At 36.7% G+C, this 19,364-nt stretch overlaps 1 protein-coding gene across 5 annotated transcripts in view; it reads left to right on the top strand.

The window, feature by feature from the left end:
* The window catches only part of ZNF385B (zinc finger protein 385B), a 365,265-nt gene that overhangs the window by 329,782 nt on the left and 16,119 nt on the right, over positions 1-19,364 (top strand). For all 5 annotated transcript variants that reach the window (XM_036320795.1, XM_036320791.1, XM_036320792.1 and 2 more), the window contains one exon: positions 14,726-14,888. In XM_036320795.1, the coding sequence (XP_036176688.1) occupies positions 14,726-14,888 (163 nt within the window). The remainder of the gene's footprint in view (positions 1-14,725; positions 14,889-19,364) is intronic.

The following is a 19,364-nucleotide window of genomic DNA, read 5'->3' on the forward strand; positions in this document are numbered from 1 at the left end:
GATCATAGACAGAAATAAGTTGAGACTCTAGAGCAGTGATTGTCAATGTTTTTCATCCCATGGAACAACACATAGACTAATTACTAAAATTCTTCAGCACACCAACAAATATAATTTTTGCCAATCTGACCCAAAAAAATAGCTATAATTTTGATTCATTCACACAAGATGGCTATTGTGTTGGCTGTTGTCATTTGTTTTTATTTGACAATTTAAGGGAAAAGAGATCAGGGCCCCTGACTAAATAGTCAGGTATGGCATGTTTTAAAAATTCTTGCAGCACACCTGTTGAAATGGCTGATCTAGAGGAAGTAAGAGGTATTAATTTGATTTTGGCTGATTTGATACCAAAATCTTCACTCCGTTAGTTACCTAGCATCCTCCCAATTCAGGTCTCTAGCCAGCTGTGCACGTCTCCAGCCAGCTCTTGCCACTGACCCCATTGTTTGCAGACTCCTTCACTATGGCTTTCTTTTCCTTCAGTCAACCCGCCAAGCTGCTTCTGTCCCTCCCACTTTTGGTCTAGTCCGCACTTCTCCTTCAGGTCTCACCTTAAATGTCTCTGCCTGAAGAGCTTTTCTAGAATCCCCAGTCTAAACTCGCCCACTTCCAATAATTGTTACCACCCAGTGTTTTTCCTCTATGACATGTGTCACGGTTTGTAATGATATCTTTATGTAACTCTTTGTTTAATATGTGTTTCCAGCACAGACACGCATGCCCACACACACGCACACAGTTGTTGGCTCCATAAGCACAGGACTGAGTACGTTTTGTGCATTGCTGTCTCTCTGGTGCCTAGCACAGTACATATATTTTCTTGAATAAATGGTCTTAAGGGGATTTTTTTTAAAAATCTTTACTTTATGACAACCCAAGGGTTGTCTGAGAATTACTGAATCCATTCTCTACAATGAACACTATCCTTTACATGACCTTGAAGGTCACATTCCCAGACCTCTTTTTACTTCCAGATCATTCACTCCAAGGAAATGAAAATCCTCTTTTACCAGGGTGGCTAAGGGAGAGTCTTCCGTTTTGAATCTTTCCCGGTGGAGGCTGTTTGGATCCTGGGCTTGGGGCTTGCTTCAATGGTGTAGTGGCTAAGAGCCTAACCTTTTAATCCTGGGTTTGAATTCAGGGTCTTCCGTTTCTGGCAGTGTAATATTGCATAACTGCCTAACTCTTCAGAGTCTTCATAAACTTGGGCTAATTATACTTGCCTCAAATGTTTTCATGAGGACTAAAAGAGATGCTGTCTTTTAAGTTCATAACATAGTGCCTGGTACATAGCAAACAATTAATAATGATTTGTCAGTGTTTTTATTTTTGAATTCAGGGTAATTTTTGTAACCTGACATTGTGTTTTTAGTCTTTCTGGCTGCTGTGTTCTCGCTATGGCTTTGCATTCCTCAGCTCTTTGAAGTGATGGGTGAGGCGCTGTAATTTTCCTGGGAGCAGTAGCTATAAATAAGCCCTTTTTTCACACAAACATGGCCACCACTGCACTTCTTGTGCAGCATTACCAAATGTTCTTCCAGCACATAAAGACCTCCTGTTATTTTCCACTTATTTTCTGAGGTTGTTTTGAAGTTACAGACAAGTATTTTAGCATTAAAGGTGTTATTGTTCCTCAGTAAGGTTATACTAGTAATTCCTTTTGGAGAGTTGCATGTATGTATTTTTAATTATTTTTCCTCTGGAATTTTTCCTTCCCTTGACCTCTATTTCATTACTCTCTGGTACATCCAGCTTTTCTGGTGGCCTAGTTGCTTTATCCTGTGCTGACTTTTCTTCCTCATCTTACCTGTTAAATATAGCTCTTTCTCAAGATTCTTTCTTCAAAATAGGTTTTCCCCTTTCTGTACTTAATTCCTCAGGAATCTTATATATCCCCAGAGTTTTATTTATCATCTTATCACGTCATTCTCAAATGGATGTCTCCAGCCCCAGCCTCTTTCCTCAACTACAAATTTTATTTCCAGTTCTTTGTTGGACCTCTCCACTGTGTATCTCTTAAGCAGTCTTAATTTATGTACAAACTGAATTCTCCTTTTCCTCTGCAAAATTTTCATCCCATCATAACTGCATATTTTTAATGGTTTCCACCATTTTCCTAGTCATTTAGACCTGAAACTTTTAGAGTAAGCTCCAATTATCTTTTCTTCCTCTACCATTACTTTAATTCTATTGTCAAGTAGTAGAGTCTTTCTCCATTCATTTATTCATTCATTCATCCCTGTAATCAGTATTTATCAAGCATCTAGAATGTTTTAGGCAGTGTGGTAAGTGCAAAAGATTGAGTGAAAAGCAAAAATCTTATAGGTACAGGTCCTATCAGCCATGTAGGTCTTGAATCAGCCACATAGGTCTTGAATAAGATGATTTTAGATTTAAAACCAAAAACAGTGAAAAGGCATTGAGTATTTTAAGCTGAGGAATGACATGATCAGATTTGCATTTTGACAATATCACTCTGGCCCCTGTGTGGAGAACAGATAGTAAGAGAGCAAGAGGAGCCCTTGGGTTATCCCTAAAGAGGTTATACTGTAGTCTAGGCAAAAGATGATGGCAGTTCAGACCAGGATGGCTATGGTTGAGATGTAAAGAATTGGCTTGATTAGAAAAATATTTAGAAGGTAAAATCTATAGGACTTGGGTATTGATTGAATCTAGAATGTAAGCAGAGTGTAACAATGAGGTTGATTCCTGGATTTGGCTCTTACAGCCAATGTTAGAGTGATGCTATTGGCAGAAAAGGAAGGCTAGAAGAGGACTAGGCAGAGACAAGTGATAACAAAAGTTTGTTTTGAACTTATGTTTAAGGTGCTTTGAGATCCTGAAGTAGATCTGGAGCCCAGGAGAAAGATCTGGACCAGAGAAACCAGGAAATTATTGCTGTAGAGAGAGTTGGGAGGATGTAGTATGGATGAGACCAAATAGGGAATAGACTGGGAAGTTTGGAGTGAGAAGACAAGAAGGCCTAAAACTGAGTCTTGAAATATATCAACATTCAATGACTGTGCTGGGAAGGATGAGCCTGCAAATGGTTCTGAAATGAAGGTGGAAGGACACCAACCTAAGGAAGAGTAAAGCCTGGTAAAGAGTGCTTTTCTAGGAAGCAAGAGATCAGCAGGTTCAGGTGTACCCCATTGGTCAAACAAGATGAGACATAAAAGATTAGGATTTAGGGCATTGGTGTCTTGGTGATGTCTGTTTTAGTGGACTGGAGTGGACTGATTAGGGAAGAGAAAATGGAGATGTGCCTAAAATGAATTTAACAAATCAGTCTGATAAAGGGAGAGAGTGATGGGGTAGGGGGGAAGGTAGGTTGAGGGATGGTTTATTTGGGGTTGGGAAGAGCTGAGCTTCTTTAAGCACTGATGATAAGGAAGTATTGGGGAATAGGGGTTGAATATATATGTAAAAAAGAGAAAGGATAACAGACACTGGGATGGCAAAAAGGAACAGCATCTTTAGTGAGAGACTTAACAGGAGGAATAGCTCCTTTTCTATAAAAGCTCTGTTTTTTGGTTTACAATGCCCCTGAAATTGGAAATCTACATATTTAAGAGCACCATTACTCCCTAACTCACTGTGGTAAGAATCTTCTCGTCATGCTCCTCTTTCCTTTCCTCCTAGTAGGCCTTTGCTGGGATTCGACTATGCCATGACAGAAGGCCTCAGTGGCTTCTCATTGCTTATGTAATTAAGTATGCTATTTGTTAACTACCACCCACTACCTAGTATTTAAGGCCTAAATAATCTGGCACTTGCTTTTCTAATCTTTTCTTCCACTCCTACTCTACACTCACCCACATTCATGTTTTTCTAACCATAAATTGTTTTTTCCAGGCATTTTTTTTTCGTATCAGTCTTCTCTTCTTTTGGGAATATGTGCCTCTTGCCTTCAAATTCCTTTTTATTATTGAAGACCCATCTCCAGACCCTTTCTTTTCTTCAGTGTTCAGATCATTTTATTAAGCCTGGGGCAGGAGGTGCACATTTTGTTGCCTGATTTCAAGAAATATGCTTAGGAGAACATATAACTACAATACATCCATAATTATAAATTAGGGTATAGAAACTAATTAGGAAAAGACTTAATATCTGCTTTAATTCAATTAAAGCACTTAAAATTATTTCTAGTTGTGAAAGAAGAAAATAATCATTTAAAGTATCTGATGCCTATTTTGTATCATGGACAACAGAACAACCTTGGATACAACCCACATGTCCATCAATAAGGTACTGTTGAAATAAACTATGGTTCATTCATATAATGAAATAAATATACACAACCATTTAAAAAATCAGAAAACTTTCTAATTGCTCATTTTTAAAAATCTCTAAGATCTATTGCTAAATAGAAAAAGCAAACTGCAGAACAACATATGTGGTATGTAGGCATTTGCCTAAAAATGGAGGAAAGGAAAAATACAGACATATGTATATATTTGCTTGGTAGGCATCTAAATGATCTCTGGCAGGATACACAAAAAGTAACAACTAGTTGCTGAGTCTGAAAGGTAGACTTTTCACTGTTATACTTTTTTAAATACTTTTAAGTTGTATGATTATATTACCTAGACTAAAAGGAATATAATGTCGCCCTGGCCAGTGTGGCTCAGTTGGTTGGAGTGTTGTCCCACACCAACATGTGGCAGGTTTGATTACTGGTCAGGGCACATAACTAGACTGTGGGCGTGTATTTTCTCTCTCACATCGATGTTTCTCTTTCTCTTTCTCTCTATCTCTCGTCCTCTCTCTAAAAAAAATAATTAAAATAGAATACAATGTAAACTTAAAAGAACACAAAAGTAATGGTTATCAATGGTTATACAAATAAAATTCTATAGAAATCCATGAATGCTTCAAGTCCAAAGATTGTAGATCTGCCAAAGTGGCCAAGAAAATTATTCTTTTGAAGCCTTTCTGCTTATGCTTTAATTTTGAACTCTTTACACCACTTTTCTAGATGATTGTGATGGCCTGTCTTCTACTTTGCCTCACCCCAAACTCCCCATGGTACACATTAGCTGTTCTCCATACAGTAACCAGAGTGATCACTGTATAAACAGAAGCCAAACAAGGTTACTCCTCTGTTCAAAGTACTACTGGGATTTTCCATCTACTCAGAATAAAAGTCAAAATCCTTATAATAGCCATTTGCTGTCCCCTGGACCTGAAAGGCTCTTCTCCCAGATATCTAACTGGTCAACTCCTTCACTTCATTCAGGTCTCTGTGCAAATTCCTCCTCAAAAGAAAGACTTTTGTTGATACCTAAAATGACACCCCATTCCACATAGCCTATACTACTTACCTTTTCTCATTTTTTTGTAGCACCACTTAACATATTCATAAAGGTATCACTTATCACTGAGAACTTAATATATAAAATATACTAGAGGCCCGGTGCACAAAATTTGTGTACTGGGGGGTGCGGGGGGGTGGGGTCCTCAGCCCAGCCTGTATCCTCTTGCAGTCCAGGACCCCTTGGGGGGATGTCTGACTTCCAGCTTAGGCCCAATCCCCCAGCAGTAGGACATCCCTCTCACAATCTGGGATCCCTTGTTCCTTACCGCCCACCTGCTCACTTTTTACCACTTGGCTTGCTGCTCCTTAGTGCTGCCATAGAGGCGGAAGAGGTTCCCACCACTGCCGCTGTGCTCACCAGCCATGAGCCTAGCTTCTGGCTGACTGGTACTCCCCCTGTGGAAGTGCACTGATCACCAGGGAGCAGCTCTTGCGTTGAGCATCTTACCCCTGGTGGTCAGTGTGCATCATAGTGACTGATTGTTCTGGTCATTACACTGTCTGTAACAGTTGCTTAAGCTTTTATTATATAGATATATAAATTGCCCAGCCGGCATGGCTCAGTGGTTAAGTATCAACCTATGAACCAGGAGATCAGGGTTCAATTCTGGGTCAGGGCACATGCCCAAGTTCAGGCTCACTTTCATCATTGATGTTTCTATCTCTCTCTCCTTCTGCCTTTCTCTCTGAAGTCAATAAAAAATATATATTTATATTTTATTATTTCTCTCCCCATACCAGAATGTAAGTTTTACTAGACCTACTTCCCACAACATATAGGATGATGCCAGGTATTTGTTGAATGAAAGAATAAATGGACAGAACCCCAACGTTAAATTTCTGCCTTTAGATGATTCCGATTCTATCCCATATATATTATATTCAATGCAACAACTCTTTATTTAGTGTGTACCATGTAGCAGGTGTTATAGAAGACTCAAAGATGAGTAAGACAGCACTCACATCGATCATATTATATATTATATGGACAACCTTTGTTGTGATTATTATTGAGTAGAACTTTTAGGCAATATCATCAGAATCAGATACTAGAAGTCCACTTAGCATTTTACTGATTATATTAAAATAGGTTGTTATTTGTGGGTGAATAAAAGTTATAGGCATTTTTTGTTAGTTTTGCCTCCACTAGACCAATCTCTTATATGTGAAATTAATCTGAATTTAAAACTTCTAATTTAATCTGGTACTTTAGTGTAGACATGACCACATGTTAGTTAGGTGACTGGTATAAATGTAGTTTCTTTATTTTCTGTTATTTATATTTGTATGTTTTGAAAGGATATTGTACTAATCTTTGCATTTATATAATTCACTTAATTTTGAATGATCAAATATCTGCTGAGTTTTAAAAATTGGTTTAGGGCTATAGAGTATGAATTTTACAAAAACCTAATTGTTAAAGAGGTTTACAAATGAATAATGAGACATAAATAATATATTAAACATATATAAAATCTTATTAAAGCCTGTTTTAGCCAATTTTCTAAGCATTGCACTTTTAAAGTTACTTTGGCACTTTGGTCAACACTAAGGGTATTACATATCAAATATTAGGAGACACAATGCAAACTCTAATTTTAGATTTGTTTTGTATCATTCATGTAAATTTTTTAATATGGAAATGGAAGGAAATGTACTACTTTCTAGCCTGACTAAAAATTAATATGTAGAAGCCTGGGAGCCTAATTTAAAAGACCATCAGAAGACTTGAATTAGTTAGATGTAGAGTCACAGCTTTAATGCGTGGACTTGAATTATATTGCATTACTTATCACTGAGTAACAAAAATTGCTCTTATACAGCACACAATGGCAATCCATTTCCCCACTGAAAGATAGCAGCACTCTTGAACACATTAGAAATTTAGGATATACCTGTGAAATTGCTATAAACTCTGAAATAATTGGGAATTATTAACTAAAATTTCCCAGTTTAATATAAAATGTGAAATTAATTTAAGAATGGTAAATAATTTTTACTTTTAATTATTTTGGGGTGGGGAAATCATAAAATAAATGGCAGGAAAATCAAGTAATTATTTAAAAATCCTTTCTCTTTTGTAATGAATCATAAAAATAAAAGATGATATCATATGCTTCATAAAAATTCTAAGACTTAGAAGTTCAAACAGGTTCCATTCCCAAATGTATAATTCTTTGAGGAAAAATATATATTTTAATAAATTATAAATGCTCCCATTATTTCATAGTCAAGATTATGTTATTGTACAGAGCACTAATTTTCCCACTTGTGGCATGTTAACTTAGAGAATCTGATTTGTCAAGTCATTCTGTGTGGAGTTCATGATTACTCTTCCTTATGAATTGGGAGGAAGATTTAAGGGCATATTTCTCTAGGTTCATTTGCTTCACTTTGCCTCAGTTAAGTTCTAGTGTACATATTAGGACTTTATCATTAAATTAACACAGATATTGACCCCTACTCCAAAAGACAAAGTAAACATATCTTTCAAAAATATATAATGTAATGTAAAATGAAGCAGTAAGCAATCTTATTTCTTAGGATAAGCATGTCAGATAGTTTTTGCTGCATTCTTAACTATATTGTGGTGATGTTAAAGAAATTACATTAAATAAAACTCATTATCTATTACCTACATCGAAAAAAACTACATAAGCCTATTTTTATTAAGTTAGAAGGAGGAAAACTGTTTTCAAAACGCAATCTCTATAACTTATAGAATTCATAAATAGAATTAAGAAATTAATATTCTGGGATGAACTTTACCTTGATATATATAAAATTTGTTTTTAAAAGGATATAATTTTAAATTATGGCCTAATTTGCACTGGCCAGGTAACTTGGTTGCTTAGAGCATCATTTCGGTATACCAAGGTTGCAGGTTTGATCCCTGGTCAGAGCACATACAAGAAGCAAGCAATGAATGCATAAATAAGTAAAACAACAAACTTAACAACCTCTCTTTCTCTCTCTCTCTCTCCTCTCTCTCCCTCTCTCTCTCTCTCTCTCTCTCTCTCTCTCTCTCTCTCTCTCTCTTTCTCCCCCCCCCCATCTTTCACTCTCTAAAATTCAACACATAATTTTAAAAAAATATATTATGGCCTAATTTAAAAATGAAAGAACAGGAAGAGAGAACGGAGTTGAACAAATGAAAGAATTTGTGGCTCAAATCAAAGCCAAGTTCAAATAACTCTCTTTTATGCCTTGCCCTGCTCTGCTCAATTCTATACGGGAAACATAGGGTATATGTTTGAATAGCTAAGGAAAGAATCTTAGATTGTTGGAAATCTAAAATTAAGATTCCACCTTCACATAATTGAAATATAAAACTCATTGGGGAAATGAGATAAAATTGTGATCACTTAGAATTCAACAAGAAACCATTTTATTTTTTAAAAGGACTTTTTAAAAAGCCACTCTTTGCTGTATTCCATATGATTTTAAATTCAAGATTCAGTGTTTTATTAATTCATCATGTAAATTCTGTCATAGTTGTTAGGTCCATTTATAGTTTCTCCATGTTTCCATGTGTAGAGTGCTTTCACCAGTGAATTATGCACCAGAAACATGAGCATCAGGACTCTTAGCTGATTAATAGGCTGCACTGGAAAAATTAACTGGAAGCCCACTTAAAGATCTTAGTGTTTTAAGAAATGAGTTAATTTGCCTACATGGAAATGCTGTATAATGTGAACTAATAGAATATAATGCTCAGGTATTCAAATAGTGGCGTTATAAATCATCTCCAACCCATGAACGCTACTTCTGTCTTGTGATATTTGATAGAATCTAAAGTAGGCCAAAATTAGTAGTCTAGAGTGCACATAATTTTCTTCCTAGATGCTACCACTTTTGTCTTTAGTGATATAGAAATATTTGGAGTTGATGGGATTTTTTTGCATATATATTATAAAGCCAGTAAATATGACATGCCATAGCCAGAACTATGGCCTTGCAGGAATCAGAGGACACCATCCACACTGAATTATACATGTGAGTGCCCTCCACCCCCAGAGAGTTATGTAATATAGTGGCCCCGGACAAGCCATTGTAACCTGGAGTGTTTCACTTAGCTAGAAATTAGAAATTAGCAAAGAAAATTGTATCTTTTTAAGCTATAAATCTCATAATGGTTATAATTTTTTCTAGACTTTGTTTTCAACAGGTCATAGTAGATGAAGATTGAATGAAGTGAATATCAAAGCCCGTAGTATGTCACTACTGATATTGCAGGTCTTGTTTTAAGTATCAGCAGAAAGACTTACCTGCAGGCTTTGGATTACATAAGCTTTCCTTCTGAGTGCATTTTATGATGTAGCTTCATCTCTGAGAGTGTGTGTGATCTTGTCAGTGCAACAAGTACATGCAAAGAGCATTTTAATAGTTAAAAATAGTCTTATGCCGGGGTCCAACCCCAGCAGGTCCAGGGGTCCCCAAAGGTGTGGATGGAGTCAGCGAAGAAGGAATGACACAGAGACAGCGTTCAGTTGATCAGCAGCCTAGCCAGGATCTCTAGCCAGGATCTCCAGCCAAGTTCTGGTCTGGATCTCCAGCGAAGTTCTGGCTAGGATCTCCAGCCAGGTTCTGTGTCCATGTTCTCTTGCTAGGTTCCCCAGCCAGGTTCTGTCCAGGTTCTCCAGCCAGGTTCAGTCACCAGGTTCTAGTCAGGTTCTCTTGCCAATTTCTGTAGTCAGGTTCAGTCCAGGATCTTTTGCCATGTTCTCCCCAGCGAAGTTCTTCTGTCTCTAGAGAACGTTCTGTGTAGGTTCTGTGCCTCTTCATTCTGTCTTGTTACATCTGTATTTATACCAGTTGATTCCAATCCTATCAATCTCTATTCCAAAGGTTAGGGTGTTTCTTATCTCCATTCCAAGGAGTAAAGATTATGTAGCTTAAGCATGATTGTTCATAGTTAAAGTGATTAATTACCCGCCTGGCACTTAGTTAAGAGGTTTTATTCCCTCCCTAACTTCAGGGGAAAATCCCTACCTGGGGAAACAACCTTTCTCAGAGACCTTGGTTAAAACACATAGTGCCAAGAAGGTGAGCAAACATATTAAGAACAGTATGCCATATATGCCAGGACCCTTGAAACAGCAAGCATGGACCGGCTCCCGGCAGTCTTATATTAAAGCAAAGATTCAAGTAATCATCTAGCTATTACTCAGTAATCTTTAGTTGGTTTCTTAATAGATTTAACTATAGTATTTCAAATGCCATGCTTTTATCTCAAATAATTATGAAAGCTTTAATATAAATAATTTTTTCTTTTAATATATGCTTATAGTTTGGAGGATAAAATCTGTGACATAAAAGCAACATCTTCATAACCATCTATACAAGGTGCCTACCAATAGAACTTCTTTAAAAAAATTTTAGACAGCTATTGTGTTTTTTCTTTTACAGCAGATAATTTTTGAGGTAGCACAACGTGGCAGCCCTTCCCTGTTGTTCCTTTTATCTCTGTGCTCTTGTGACACGGAAAGGTGCATTGCTTAAGAAACATTGCATAGTTCACAGAACTTCACTGCCCAGCACCTGCTGTTCCCTTTGCCTGATGTACCTCCCCGTTCACACTGCCACTTCAGAACTCTGTCCCGGAGCAGGACACAGCTCTCACATCCCTTTTTCATGAAGTTTTGGTGATCCCCTGCAATCCGAAGATATGTACCTCTCCTCCGCTGCCCATAAGCCTCTGCTGCTCTTTACCTCCCATTTACACTTCCACCCTCTGCTTCGGGTTCTAGTTATTTGTATGCATGTCTTTTCTTACCAATCTTGCAAGTAGGGGTCTTTGCTTTTAAACTTTCACAATGTCTAGCACAAGACAGGTGCTAAATATTTCCCTGTGGAATAAATAATCAGGTTTTCCCCTTGTTAGTTTAGCCTCTTTTTATGCCAGTTCATTTGACATCTGTTATGTTTGGCATTTTAGTGTATAGAGTTTTTCTGAAAATTAACTGGCCTCTGCTATTTCCCATATAACACTGCTTAACACATTGAAATTTGCCTCAGAAAAAAAGAAGATGCCAATAGTTTTAATGATGATTTTTTTTTTAAATTAAGGGAATAGTTCAAATTGCTTTTTGAAATGCAAAACAAATGGTTTAATTGGTAAATAAATAGTTGAGGACTTTCTCCTGTGATATCGTCCTTTCCCAGACACTTTGTGAGTTTCTTTAGGAAGTGAACACATTCAAGACATCATGTTTCAACATCCTAGCCACTTCTCTGAAGCACAAATTAGAAATAAGATAAAAACTAAAATGAGAGCACAGTGAATTTTAGAATTTCTCTTTCTATTTTAATTTTTAAAGCAATACATTTTCTCGTTATTCATCATTTTTTTTGCACCAGTAGGGTCCCAAGAATTGTAGAGGATTCGGGAAAGTGAATGGCTTTAGCAACAAAAATGGATATGAATGAAAGAAAAAAATCATTTCCTGTTTCTCTACCAGTGGGTGGTCAGGTGGCTACCAGAGTGACCTCTGAGAGGAGACGCTAGATACCAATGAATTCTTGCATGGAGGTCAGAATGGTGGTTTAGACAACTCTCTAATTCTGGCAGTTCTTGGCAAGAGGTTTTTTTGATCACTCGAGTCGGGAGCACAGTATCGCTTTTGGAGTGGAAGCAGAAAACAAGCCATTAGTGCTAGACAAATATGTGTCTGCTGGTTAGTCATTAAAGTGTAAAGTACAAGTCAGTTTGGTCAACCAGGTCTCTTAGAAGTGATACAAGAGCCATTGCTGATTGAGCTTGATTGTGTTGCCTAGTTCATGGGTTTTCTGGCTCTTGTCCTTATTTCTTTCACTTCTCAAATAAGGAGATTCCTAGATAATTAAGTCAGGTTAATCATGTTACTAATTAATGACGTCTCAGTTTCACTTGAAGATTTGCCAAGGATTTAGACGCTGTTGACACCACCTCAGATACAGAAGTGGGGATAGCAAAGTGCTAATACCGAGAATACCACTGGGGCATTGAAAGGATGCCTAATGTGAGTGAGTGGTGCCTGCCACTGTCTTTATTCCAGGAAATTTCCCAAACAATGATCAGTAGAAGCTAAGAATCCTTGTACTTCTCTCCATAAGCAGAACTCAAAAGGAAAGTGAATCATGGCTATGGACAGTTCTTTCCATCTTGGCATCCAGTGAGGTGTCATTTAGCTGGATCTTTCTCCCAAGTGCTAACTGATGCTGTTAACTTTCTGCATTGATGCCAGTAATGAGGAAATGACACTCTGCTTCTCTTGTGCGAGGAGGTTTTATTTTGAGAACCGTATGTTTCTTTAGCCAAAGGACACTAAAGTAAACATCTCACTATTCAGTATACTTGGAAAGAGGAGGAGGTCTGCTAATATCTGTAGAAATTATTATAGACCTAAAAAGTGGGACTTTTCTTAGCTACTTACCACAAGGATCAGGCCTAATATGTTATGCTAGTACATTTCTCACGAATTAAGTAGGCATTCCGTACTCAAAGAAACTTCTATTAAAATATAATCTTTTACTAAGTGATTAAAAGTGTGTTTTGTTTGTATAATTTTTCACTCCTTATAAAAGTATAATGTTACACCAGTGTGAGTATGTATATGTATAGTGTATGGGTATATAATGAAATAGGGATACACATGTAAGCATTTCAATCTGCAAAATGGCTTCTACACCTACCTTTGTGAATTTTTATAAGTTATTTAACTTTTCTATGCTATATGCTATTTTTTATTTGTAATGTACTGGCTAATAATCCTACCTTACAAAGTATTATGAGAATTAAATAAGCTAATACATGTAATACATTTAGAACTATGTTTGGCAAAGGCTTTATAATATTATTCATTATTATTATAACTTCACATTATCAATTTTTAAATGTGTATTTGTATATTTTCTTCGTTTATACCTACCCAGCTATATTAGCTGGATTTAACCATTCTTGGTTGGTAATAAATCAAACTTAAATAATATTACACTTTTCTCCTCCCTTGGGATTTTTCCAGCTCAGCAGAATACGTAACGAGAAGTCCCTGAGCAAACCAACAAAGAGCAATGATAAGTCAATGATGATCTAAAACAACACTTATGGATAGATATTCAGGAAGTTAGGGACTGTGTACAGTTAATACAAGGCCACTGACCTTGGGTGATTGGGGTTATACACTAGAAAAATGACTTATATATCTGTTGTTGAAACATAGAATTATAACCTGGCTCATTCTGTCTATTGTCAGTTCTACCTACCTACCTACACAGATACACACACACACACACCACTTATATCCTGCTTGCTGAGGAAAATGAATGAAAGCTTTGGTATAGTAATTTTCAAACACATAAAGTTATATAAGGAGAACTGATGTAAAAGTGTTATTACTTTAGAAATCCTCTCACAAAAACTAATTTTATCTGATAGTTTTAGTATTCATTTCACTTTTATAAGTAAGCTAATATGTCATATAATGTATGTTTAATTTTTTCACCAAATGGATATTTATATTTTCAGGGTCCATTCAAAATGAAATCAAAGTGAATATACATATTCTTTTTTTAGTCTCTACATTAGTACTTGATGCCAAAAAATAAAATCCTTGTTCTTCAGTCAGAGGGGAATTTTCCAAATGTCAGTAAATTGACTAAATGTTTTCTTGTTTTGCTGTAATTTGTTTTTGTCTTTTTAAGGTTTTTAATAGTCACTTGTCTTTATCTCTTTTCTTCCTTTTGATCCAATATTGAAGTCACAGTTCTATCCATGCTTCATGTATATGTGAATGTAACAATAACTGCTTAGACTTCAGATCACATCAGAAATCATAAACAAGGACTGTCCCTACCCCCTTTGTGGCTTACATCACCTATTTCAGAACTGAAATCATCAAAATGTTATATGAAACACATGTAGGTGACTCCAAAATGCAGTGCCATCTTCACTCACTAGCAAGTTGCTTTGTTACATCACTTGCTCTCAGAGCAGAGTCCAGAAGAAACTAGATTCAGGGCAGACAGGTTTTTAGCTGAAGGAGGAAACAAAATGAAATGGTTGTGGAAGAATATGCATGGGTAGGACACTCAAAGCACCTTGCTACCAGCTAAATGTTTGAAAAGTAACCCCATCGGACAGTGTAGAAGGCACTGCTATCAAAGCTTACCTTTGTCACAATTTTGTGCTGGCCCTGTTGTCCTCTGGTTCTCAAAGACACGGGTCTTCCGTGTTATAGAGAAGGTTTCAATATGCAAAAACCTCTTAGATACTGTTCTACCACTTCATTAAATGCCAAAACATAGCCAAGTTCTGAGTGGTAAATGTCCATGTTGCATAGGATTGAATGTATATTTTCCTGCATGATCATCCATTGTGGTGTTTGTAAATAGCCAAAAAAAATGAGCCTGATTTGTTCTCCTTTGTAGAGCCAGGCCGAGGCCCACTACAAAGGAAGTAAACATGCCAAGAAGGTCAAAGCACTAGAGGCAACGAAAACTAAACCCAAAATGGTTTCTTCCAAGGACAGCGCAAAGGCTAACCCCAGCTGCTCCATCACTCCACTCACAGGCAACAGCTCTGACAAATCAGGTCAATGACACTTTTTGTTCTTTACATTCTTCGTGTTCCTCTGGTCCCTTGCCCCAACCCCATTCTCCTCCGCTCAGCTGCTGCATGTTTTCTCCATGATTTGTTTTTAAAATATTAATATGTTTCCTTCACAGGAGGTTATGTGTTTGCATGGAATCTGAGCATTTGATATGTTACCATTCCATGTTGTTAAATATATACATTTAAGTATATATGTGTGCATAAATATGTATATATAAATATGTATATATGGTCTGCTTGGTCACAGTGTGTTTAGACAAAAATCAAGAAATGGACCTAAAATACTGACTTGACTTTATGATTCCTTTCTATTCATTTTATGTTTGATTTTTACTCTAGATTTTTGTCAGTGAAGGAATTTTTAAACTTATCTACTAATATATGTTTTTGTATTCTTTTACCACAATGAAGGGGAATGGAGGAGCAAAATGGCAAAGTTTTCTGAGAGGGTGGCATTATTAAATGAATCTGAAAACATGCTCTATATTTGATTTTTGAAGATCTCTGAGAGTTCCCCTCAGAGTTACAAATGAACTCTAGGAGTTTAAGGGAACTATGTACAAAGCAGTGAATTAACTAACAGCAGAGCTTTGGTACTTGGAAATGGGCCACTAGTAGAAGTACGTTTTAAGAAGAGCCCATATTTCACAGTCCCAGTGAATCAGCAATTTTTCTGAGTCAGTTAAAACTAAATGATTCAGAGAGAAGAGGAAAAAGTCATTTTTCTAGCATGTACACCATGAAACGGGATGTTTACTAGGCTTTCACACACACATCTACCCTCAGGGCCCAAGATGGATGAGTCATCTTCAGGGCCCAAGATGGATGAGTCATCTTGTTTTAGTGGCTAGTTGAGGACCAGTGTCTATTAAAGGAGACAAAAAGAATATATCCCTTTCTCTGTTTGCCTCTCTCTTCAGAAACCTCTCTGTTGTTAGAAACACACACACACACGCACACATGCACACACGCGCACACACACTTCTCTTCTGCTCTTCACATCACTGTATGTTTTGAGGAAGAGACTCCAGAATGCTTTCCTGGGGCTGCCCAGGGCCATTGGAGAATCATTTCATTACTGTAAGAGGAAAGTTTACAAAAGCCCCTTTAGCTAAAAGAGACTGTGTAGGAAAAGACTTTTGTTAGTTCGGCCCCATAAATACTGGTTCCAAAGCTCTGCAGTCTAGGAGGAAGCTACCCCAAACTGGTAATAAAGACTTTTTTGTTCTTTATGTCATAGAATCACTGAATTGTGTTATCTAATGAATAGGTAATAAATAGTGGATTATTTTATCACACTCTTTTTTTTTTCTTTTATCACACTCTTTTAAAAGAACAGAACATAAATATATAATCTAATTAATTTTAACCCAGGTTGATCAGGTATTAAGGTCAAATATTATCTCAAGTTTACAAAGCAGCAAACTGAGGCCAGGTCCCTGCTGCGGCAGTTATTTGCTGAAGGTTACCCAGTGTTTGGAAGAACAAGATTCATCATCTCCGGACTTCCTGCCTGGTTTTATTTTTTTATAGGATATTGTTGCTTCTATGAAACAATACTCTGTCAAAGATTGTATTATCTGGATTATATACTCGATTAGAAAAAAATATGTTTCATTAAAGGCAGTTAAGTAAGAATAGCTGTCCTGTTCACATTTTAGAAGTTGGCGTAGAATTAAATGTAAAATCCAAAGAGATGTCTTTTATGGTCTCCTAGGATCTATCCCAACTTTTAATGACACATTAATGGGAGTTCAAACCATAGTAGGAAGGAGGAGAAATGTGCTTTGGGAGAATTGGGGTCAAAACACAGCAAGCATTAGGCAGCTTTAGGAAGATGTTGAGAACATATTGGCCAGACACTTTACCCAAATTTCTCCCTGGAGTTCAAGTGCCATAATGCCATATGACAATACACCTCCCTGTGATAATATGCCCCATATATCAAATTGAATGTTCTTTTGTGACAGCATTTAACCACTCATAGCAGGTTCAAAAAAAGAGCCTTTGAAAAACCTTATTTCTTGAAAATAATAAAATATTGTGATAATCAACCTAATGATAAAATATTTTGATAGTGAACCTAATGGTCCATATGTCTAGTCTTTAGCAATAGATATCAATTAGATATCAAGATTGAGAAAATACATTTCTAGTTCTCCAATGTATGTAAAGCTATTTAGAGCTAAACAGCCTTTAGTCGGTTGCTGTCTAAATAGATGAATGCCAATGGAATGACTTAAAATGCTACAGATATTTTTATAAATGCAATTAAGAGCAAAGATGATGGAACTAGCATGTTATGCTTGAAATATAACAATAGGAACACCTTAAATTTATTCCGTTTATAAGATTCAGTCACATATAAGTTTTCATATGACCCTCTCAACAACCCTGTAATTGGTAGGGCTGAAATTAGTATTCATCTTTCATTGAGTCATACAACAAACTTCATATCCATTTACTCACTCAACAAATATATCTTACTGTACTATGGAGTATATAGTACATCTGTATATTTTGCCAGGTGCTGGGATGCAACAGTGAACAGAAAGAAATTTTCTTGCCCTAAAAGAATTTCTAACCTAGCATGTGTGTTTTTTATTGTGTTGGATATTTGGACTACAAAGAAAAATAATAGTTACCACCTTGAGCTGCTACCAAGGTAACAATGAAGAACCTGGGGTCTTAGAAGGGTTAAATGGTCTGTGTGAGGTCCACAACTCATATCCCAGTTGTTAGAGCAGGAACTAGGGGCTCCTTGCCCCTTGCATATTCTGTTATTCCCATTACTTCTAAATGTCTCTCTCTTACTTGGGGGAGAAAATACAAGTATCCCAATGGGCAAAGTCAGATCACTAAAACACTTTTTAAAGAATTAGTGGGTAGGACCATATATTACTTTTAAATTGCTTGCTGACTGTTGATATTTTTTAGTAGGAGCTATGGTATTGAAAGGGCCATTAAGGCATTGTTTTATTGATAATCTTTCCTATGCAGTATGTTGTTTGTAGCATTTAACCATAATAGAGCAAAGCTTTAGAACTTACAGATCTTTTCAAGGACATGTTTGAATGAAAACACTCATTTCAGGTAAATTACAAATGTTCTCAAAGCTCCAGCTTGACAATTGTAGACTTTATGTGTCTAAGCCAAATATACTGAGAGAGAGATCAACATTGGGAAGGGCATCGCAAGTATGGCAGGAGCCTTGAACTGCCTCCTAGGGTGTCCAGTTGAGTTGTTCTGAACACTATCCAAATTTTCAGTAACATTTGGAATCATTCCATCTAAAATATTTCCACTGAGGAGATGGAGATTATTTTATTTATCCCATACCCATGACCATACCATGCAGACTATGAGATGACAGTGTCAGAAAAGACATAAGAAGGAAGGAAAGAAGATAGGATATCTCAAAACAGCTCCTTTCAGTTTTCAGCATGTTGTCCTTCTGCAAGGTGCAATCTCTTGGGTGTGAACCAGAGCAGTTATCAACCAATAGATCCATGTGATTTGCCTGCAAAGGCTGCAGTTCAGCTTTTTATGATCACCCTGTTGCCTTATGAAAGAGCATTTTCAATTTTGTCCAAGAGTTTTTCTGCCAAGGATACAAATACAGACCCTCGCCTCGTCATTTTTATGGGTTCCCCTGTGTGTTCCACAGTTTTTATGTGTTGTTACAAATGAGGCCAGGTTTTCCAAATGACAACTTCTCATTTCCGCTGACTGCCGCAGGACTCCATCGATTAGCTAGCAAGGTCTTCGTAACTGCCTCTTCCCCCCTGTCTGTCTCCAGCAACAGGACCTTGTGGTGTTGAGTAGGAAAAAAAAAATGATAGTTTTCTGCTTTGGCAGCATCTGTCATTTATAGATGAGCACCATCATAAATTTGGCATACATCTATCCAAATCCAGGAGGCTGAGATTTAGTATCCCTCATAAAATAATAGATTAACTATATTTATGACAAACATCTTAAGTATGAAATTCTGGGGTACAATCATGTAGAACATAAATTGAGTCCCATCTGTCTAAGGAGAACAGACCATTATACTAGGGCTCATATTTTCATGAAATGTACATATATCATTAAGACTTTCAAAGTCAATTTGAAAAATGAAGCTGCCTCCGTCTTTGCCTGTGCACCTTGACTTTGACACAGCAACCTGCCAGGCAAGGCTAAAGACGCTTAGGTAGTTAAGAGTGTGTAGTCTGTCATAATCTGAAAACTAACTTCTGAAACTTTTGAGCATTTTCTTTTTCTTTTCTTCCAAATAATAATGAACATTTACTAGTATTGTTAGGTTCTCCACTTCTGAGAGAAGTGCCCACTGTTGCTCTAATAAAGTAAACCAAAAGTTAAGACTGACTTATGATTTACTAAGGATCTATTAACTTATGATGTACTAGGGATATGTTATAAAATATTCTAAAAAACGAAATCTTGGATATC

Source organism: Myotis myotis, unplaced genomic scaffold, assembly GCF_014108235.1.
Source record: "Myotis myotis isolate mMyoMyo1 unplaced genomic scaffold, mMyoMyo1.p scaffold_m19_p_8, whole genome shotgun sequence".
Classification (NCBI taxonomy): Eukaryota; Metazoa; Chordata; class Mammalia; order Chiroptera; family Vespertilionidae; genus Myotis; species Myotis myotis.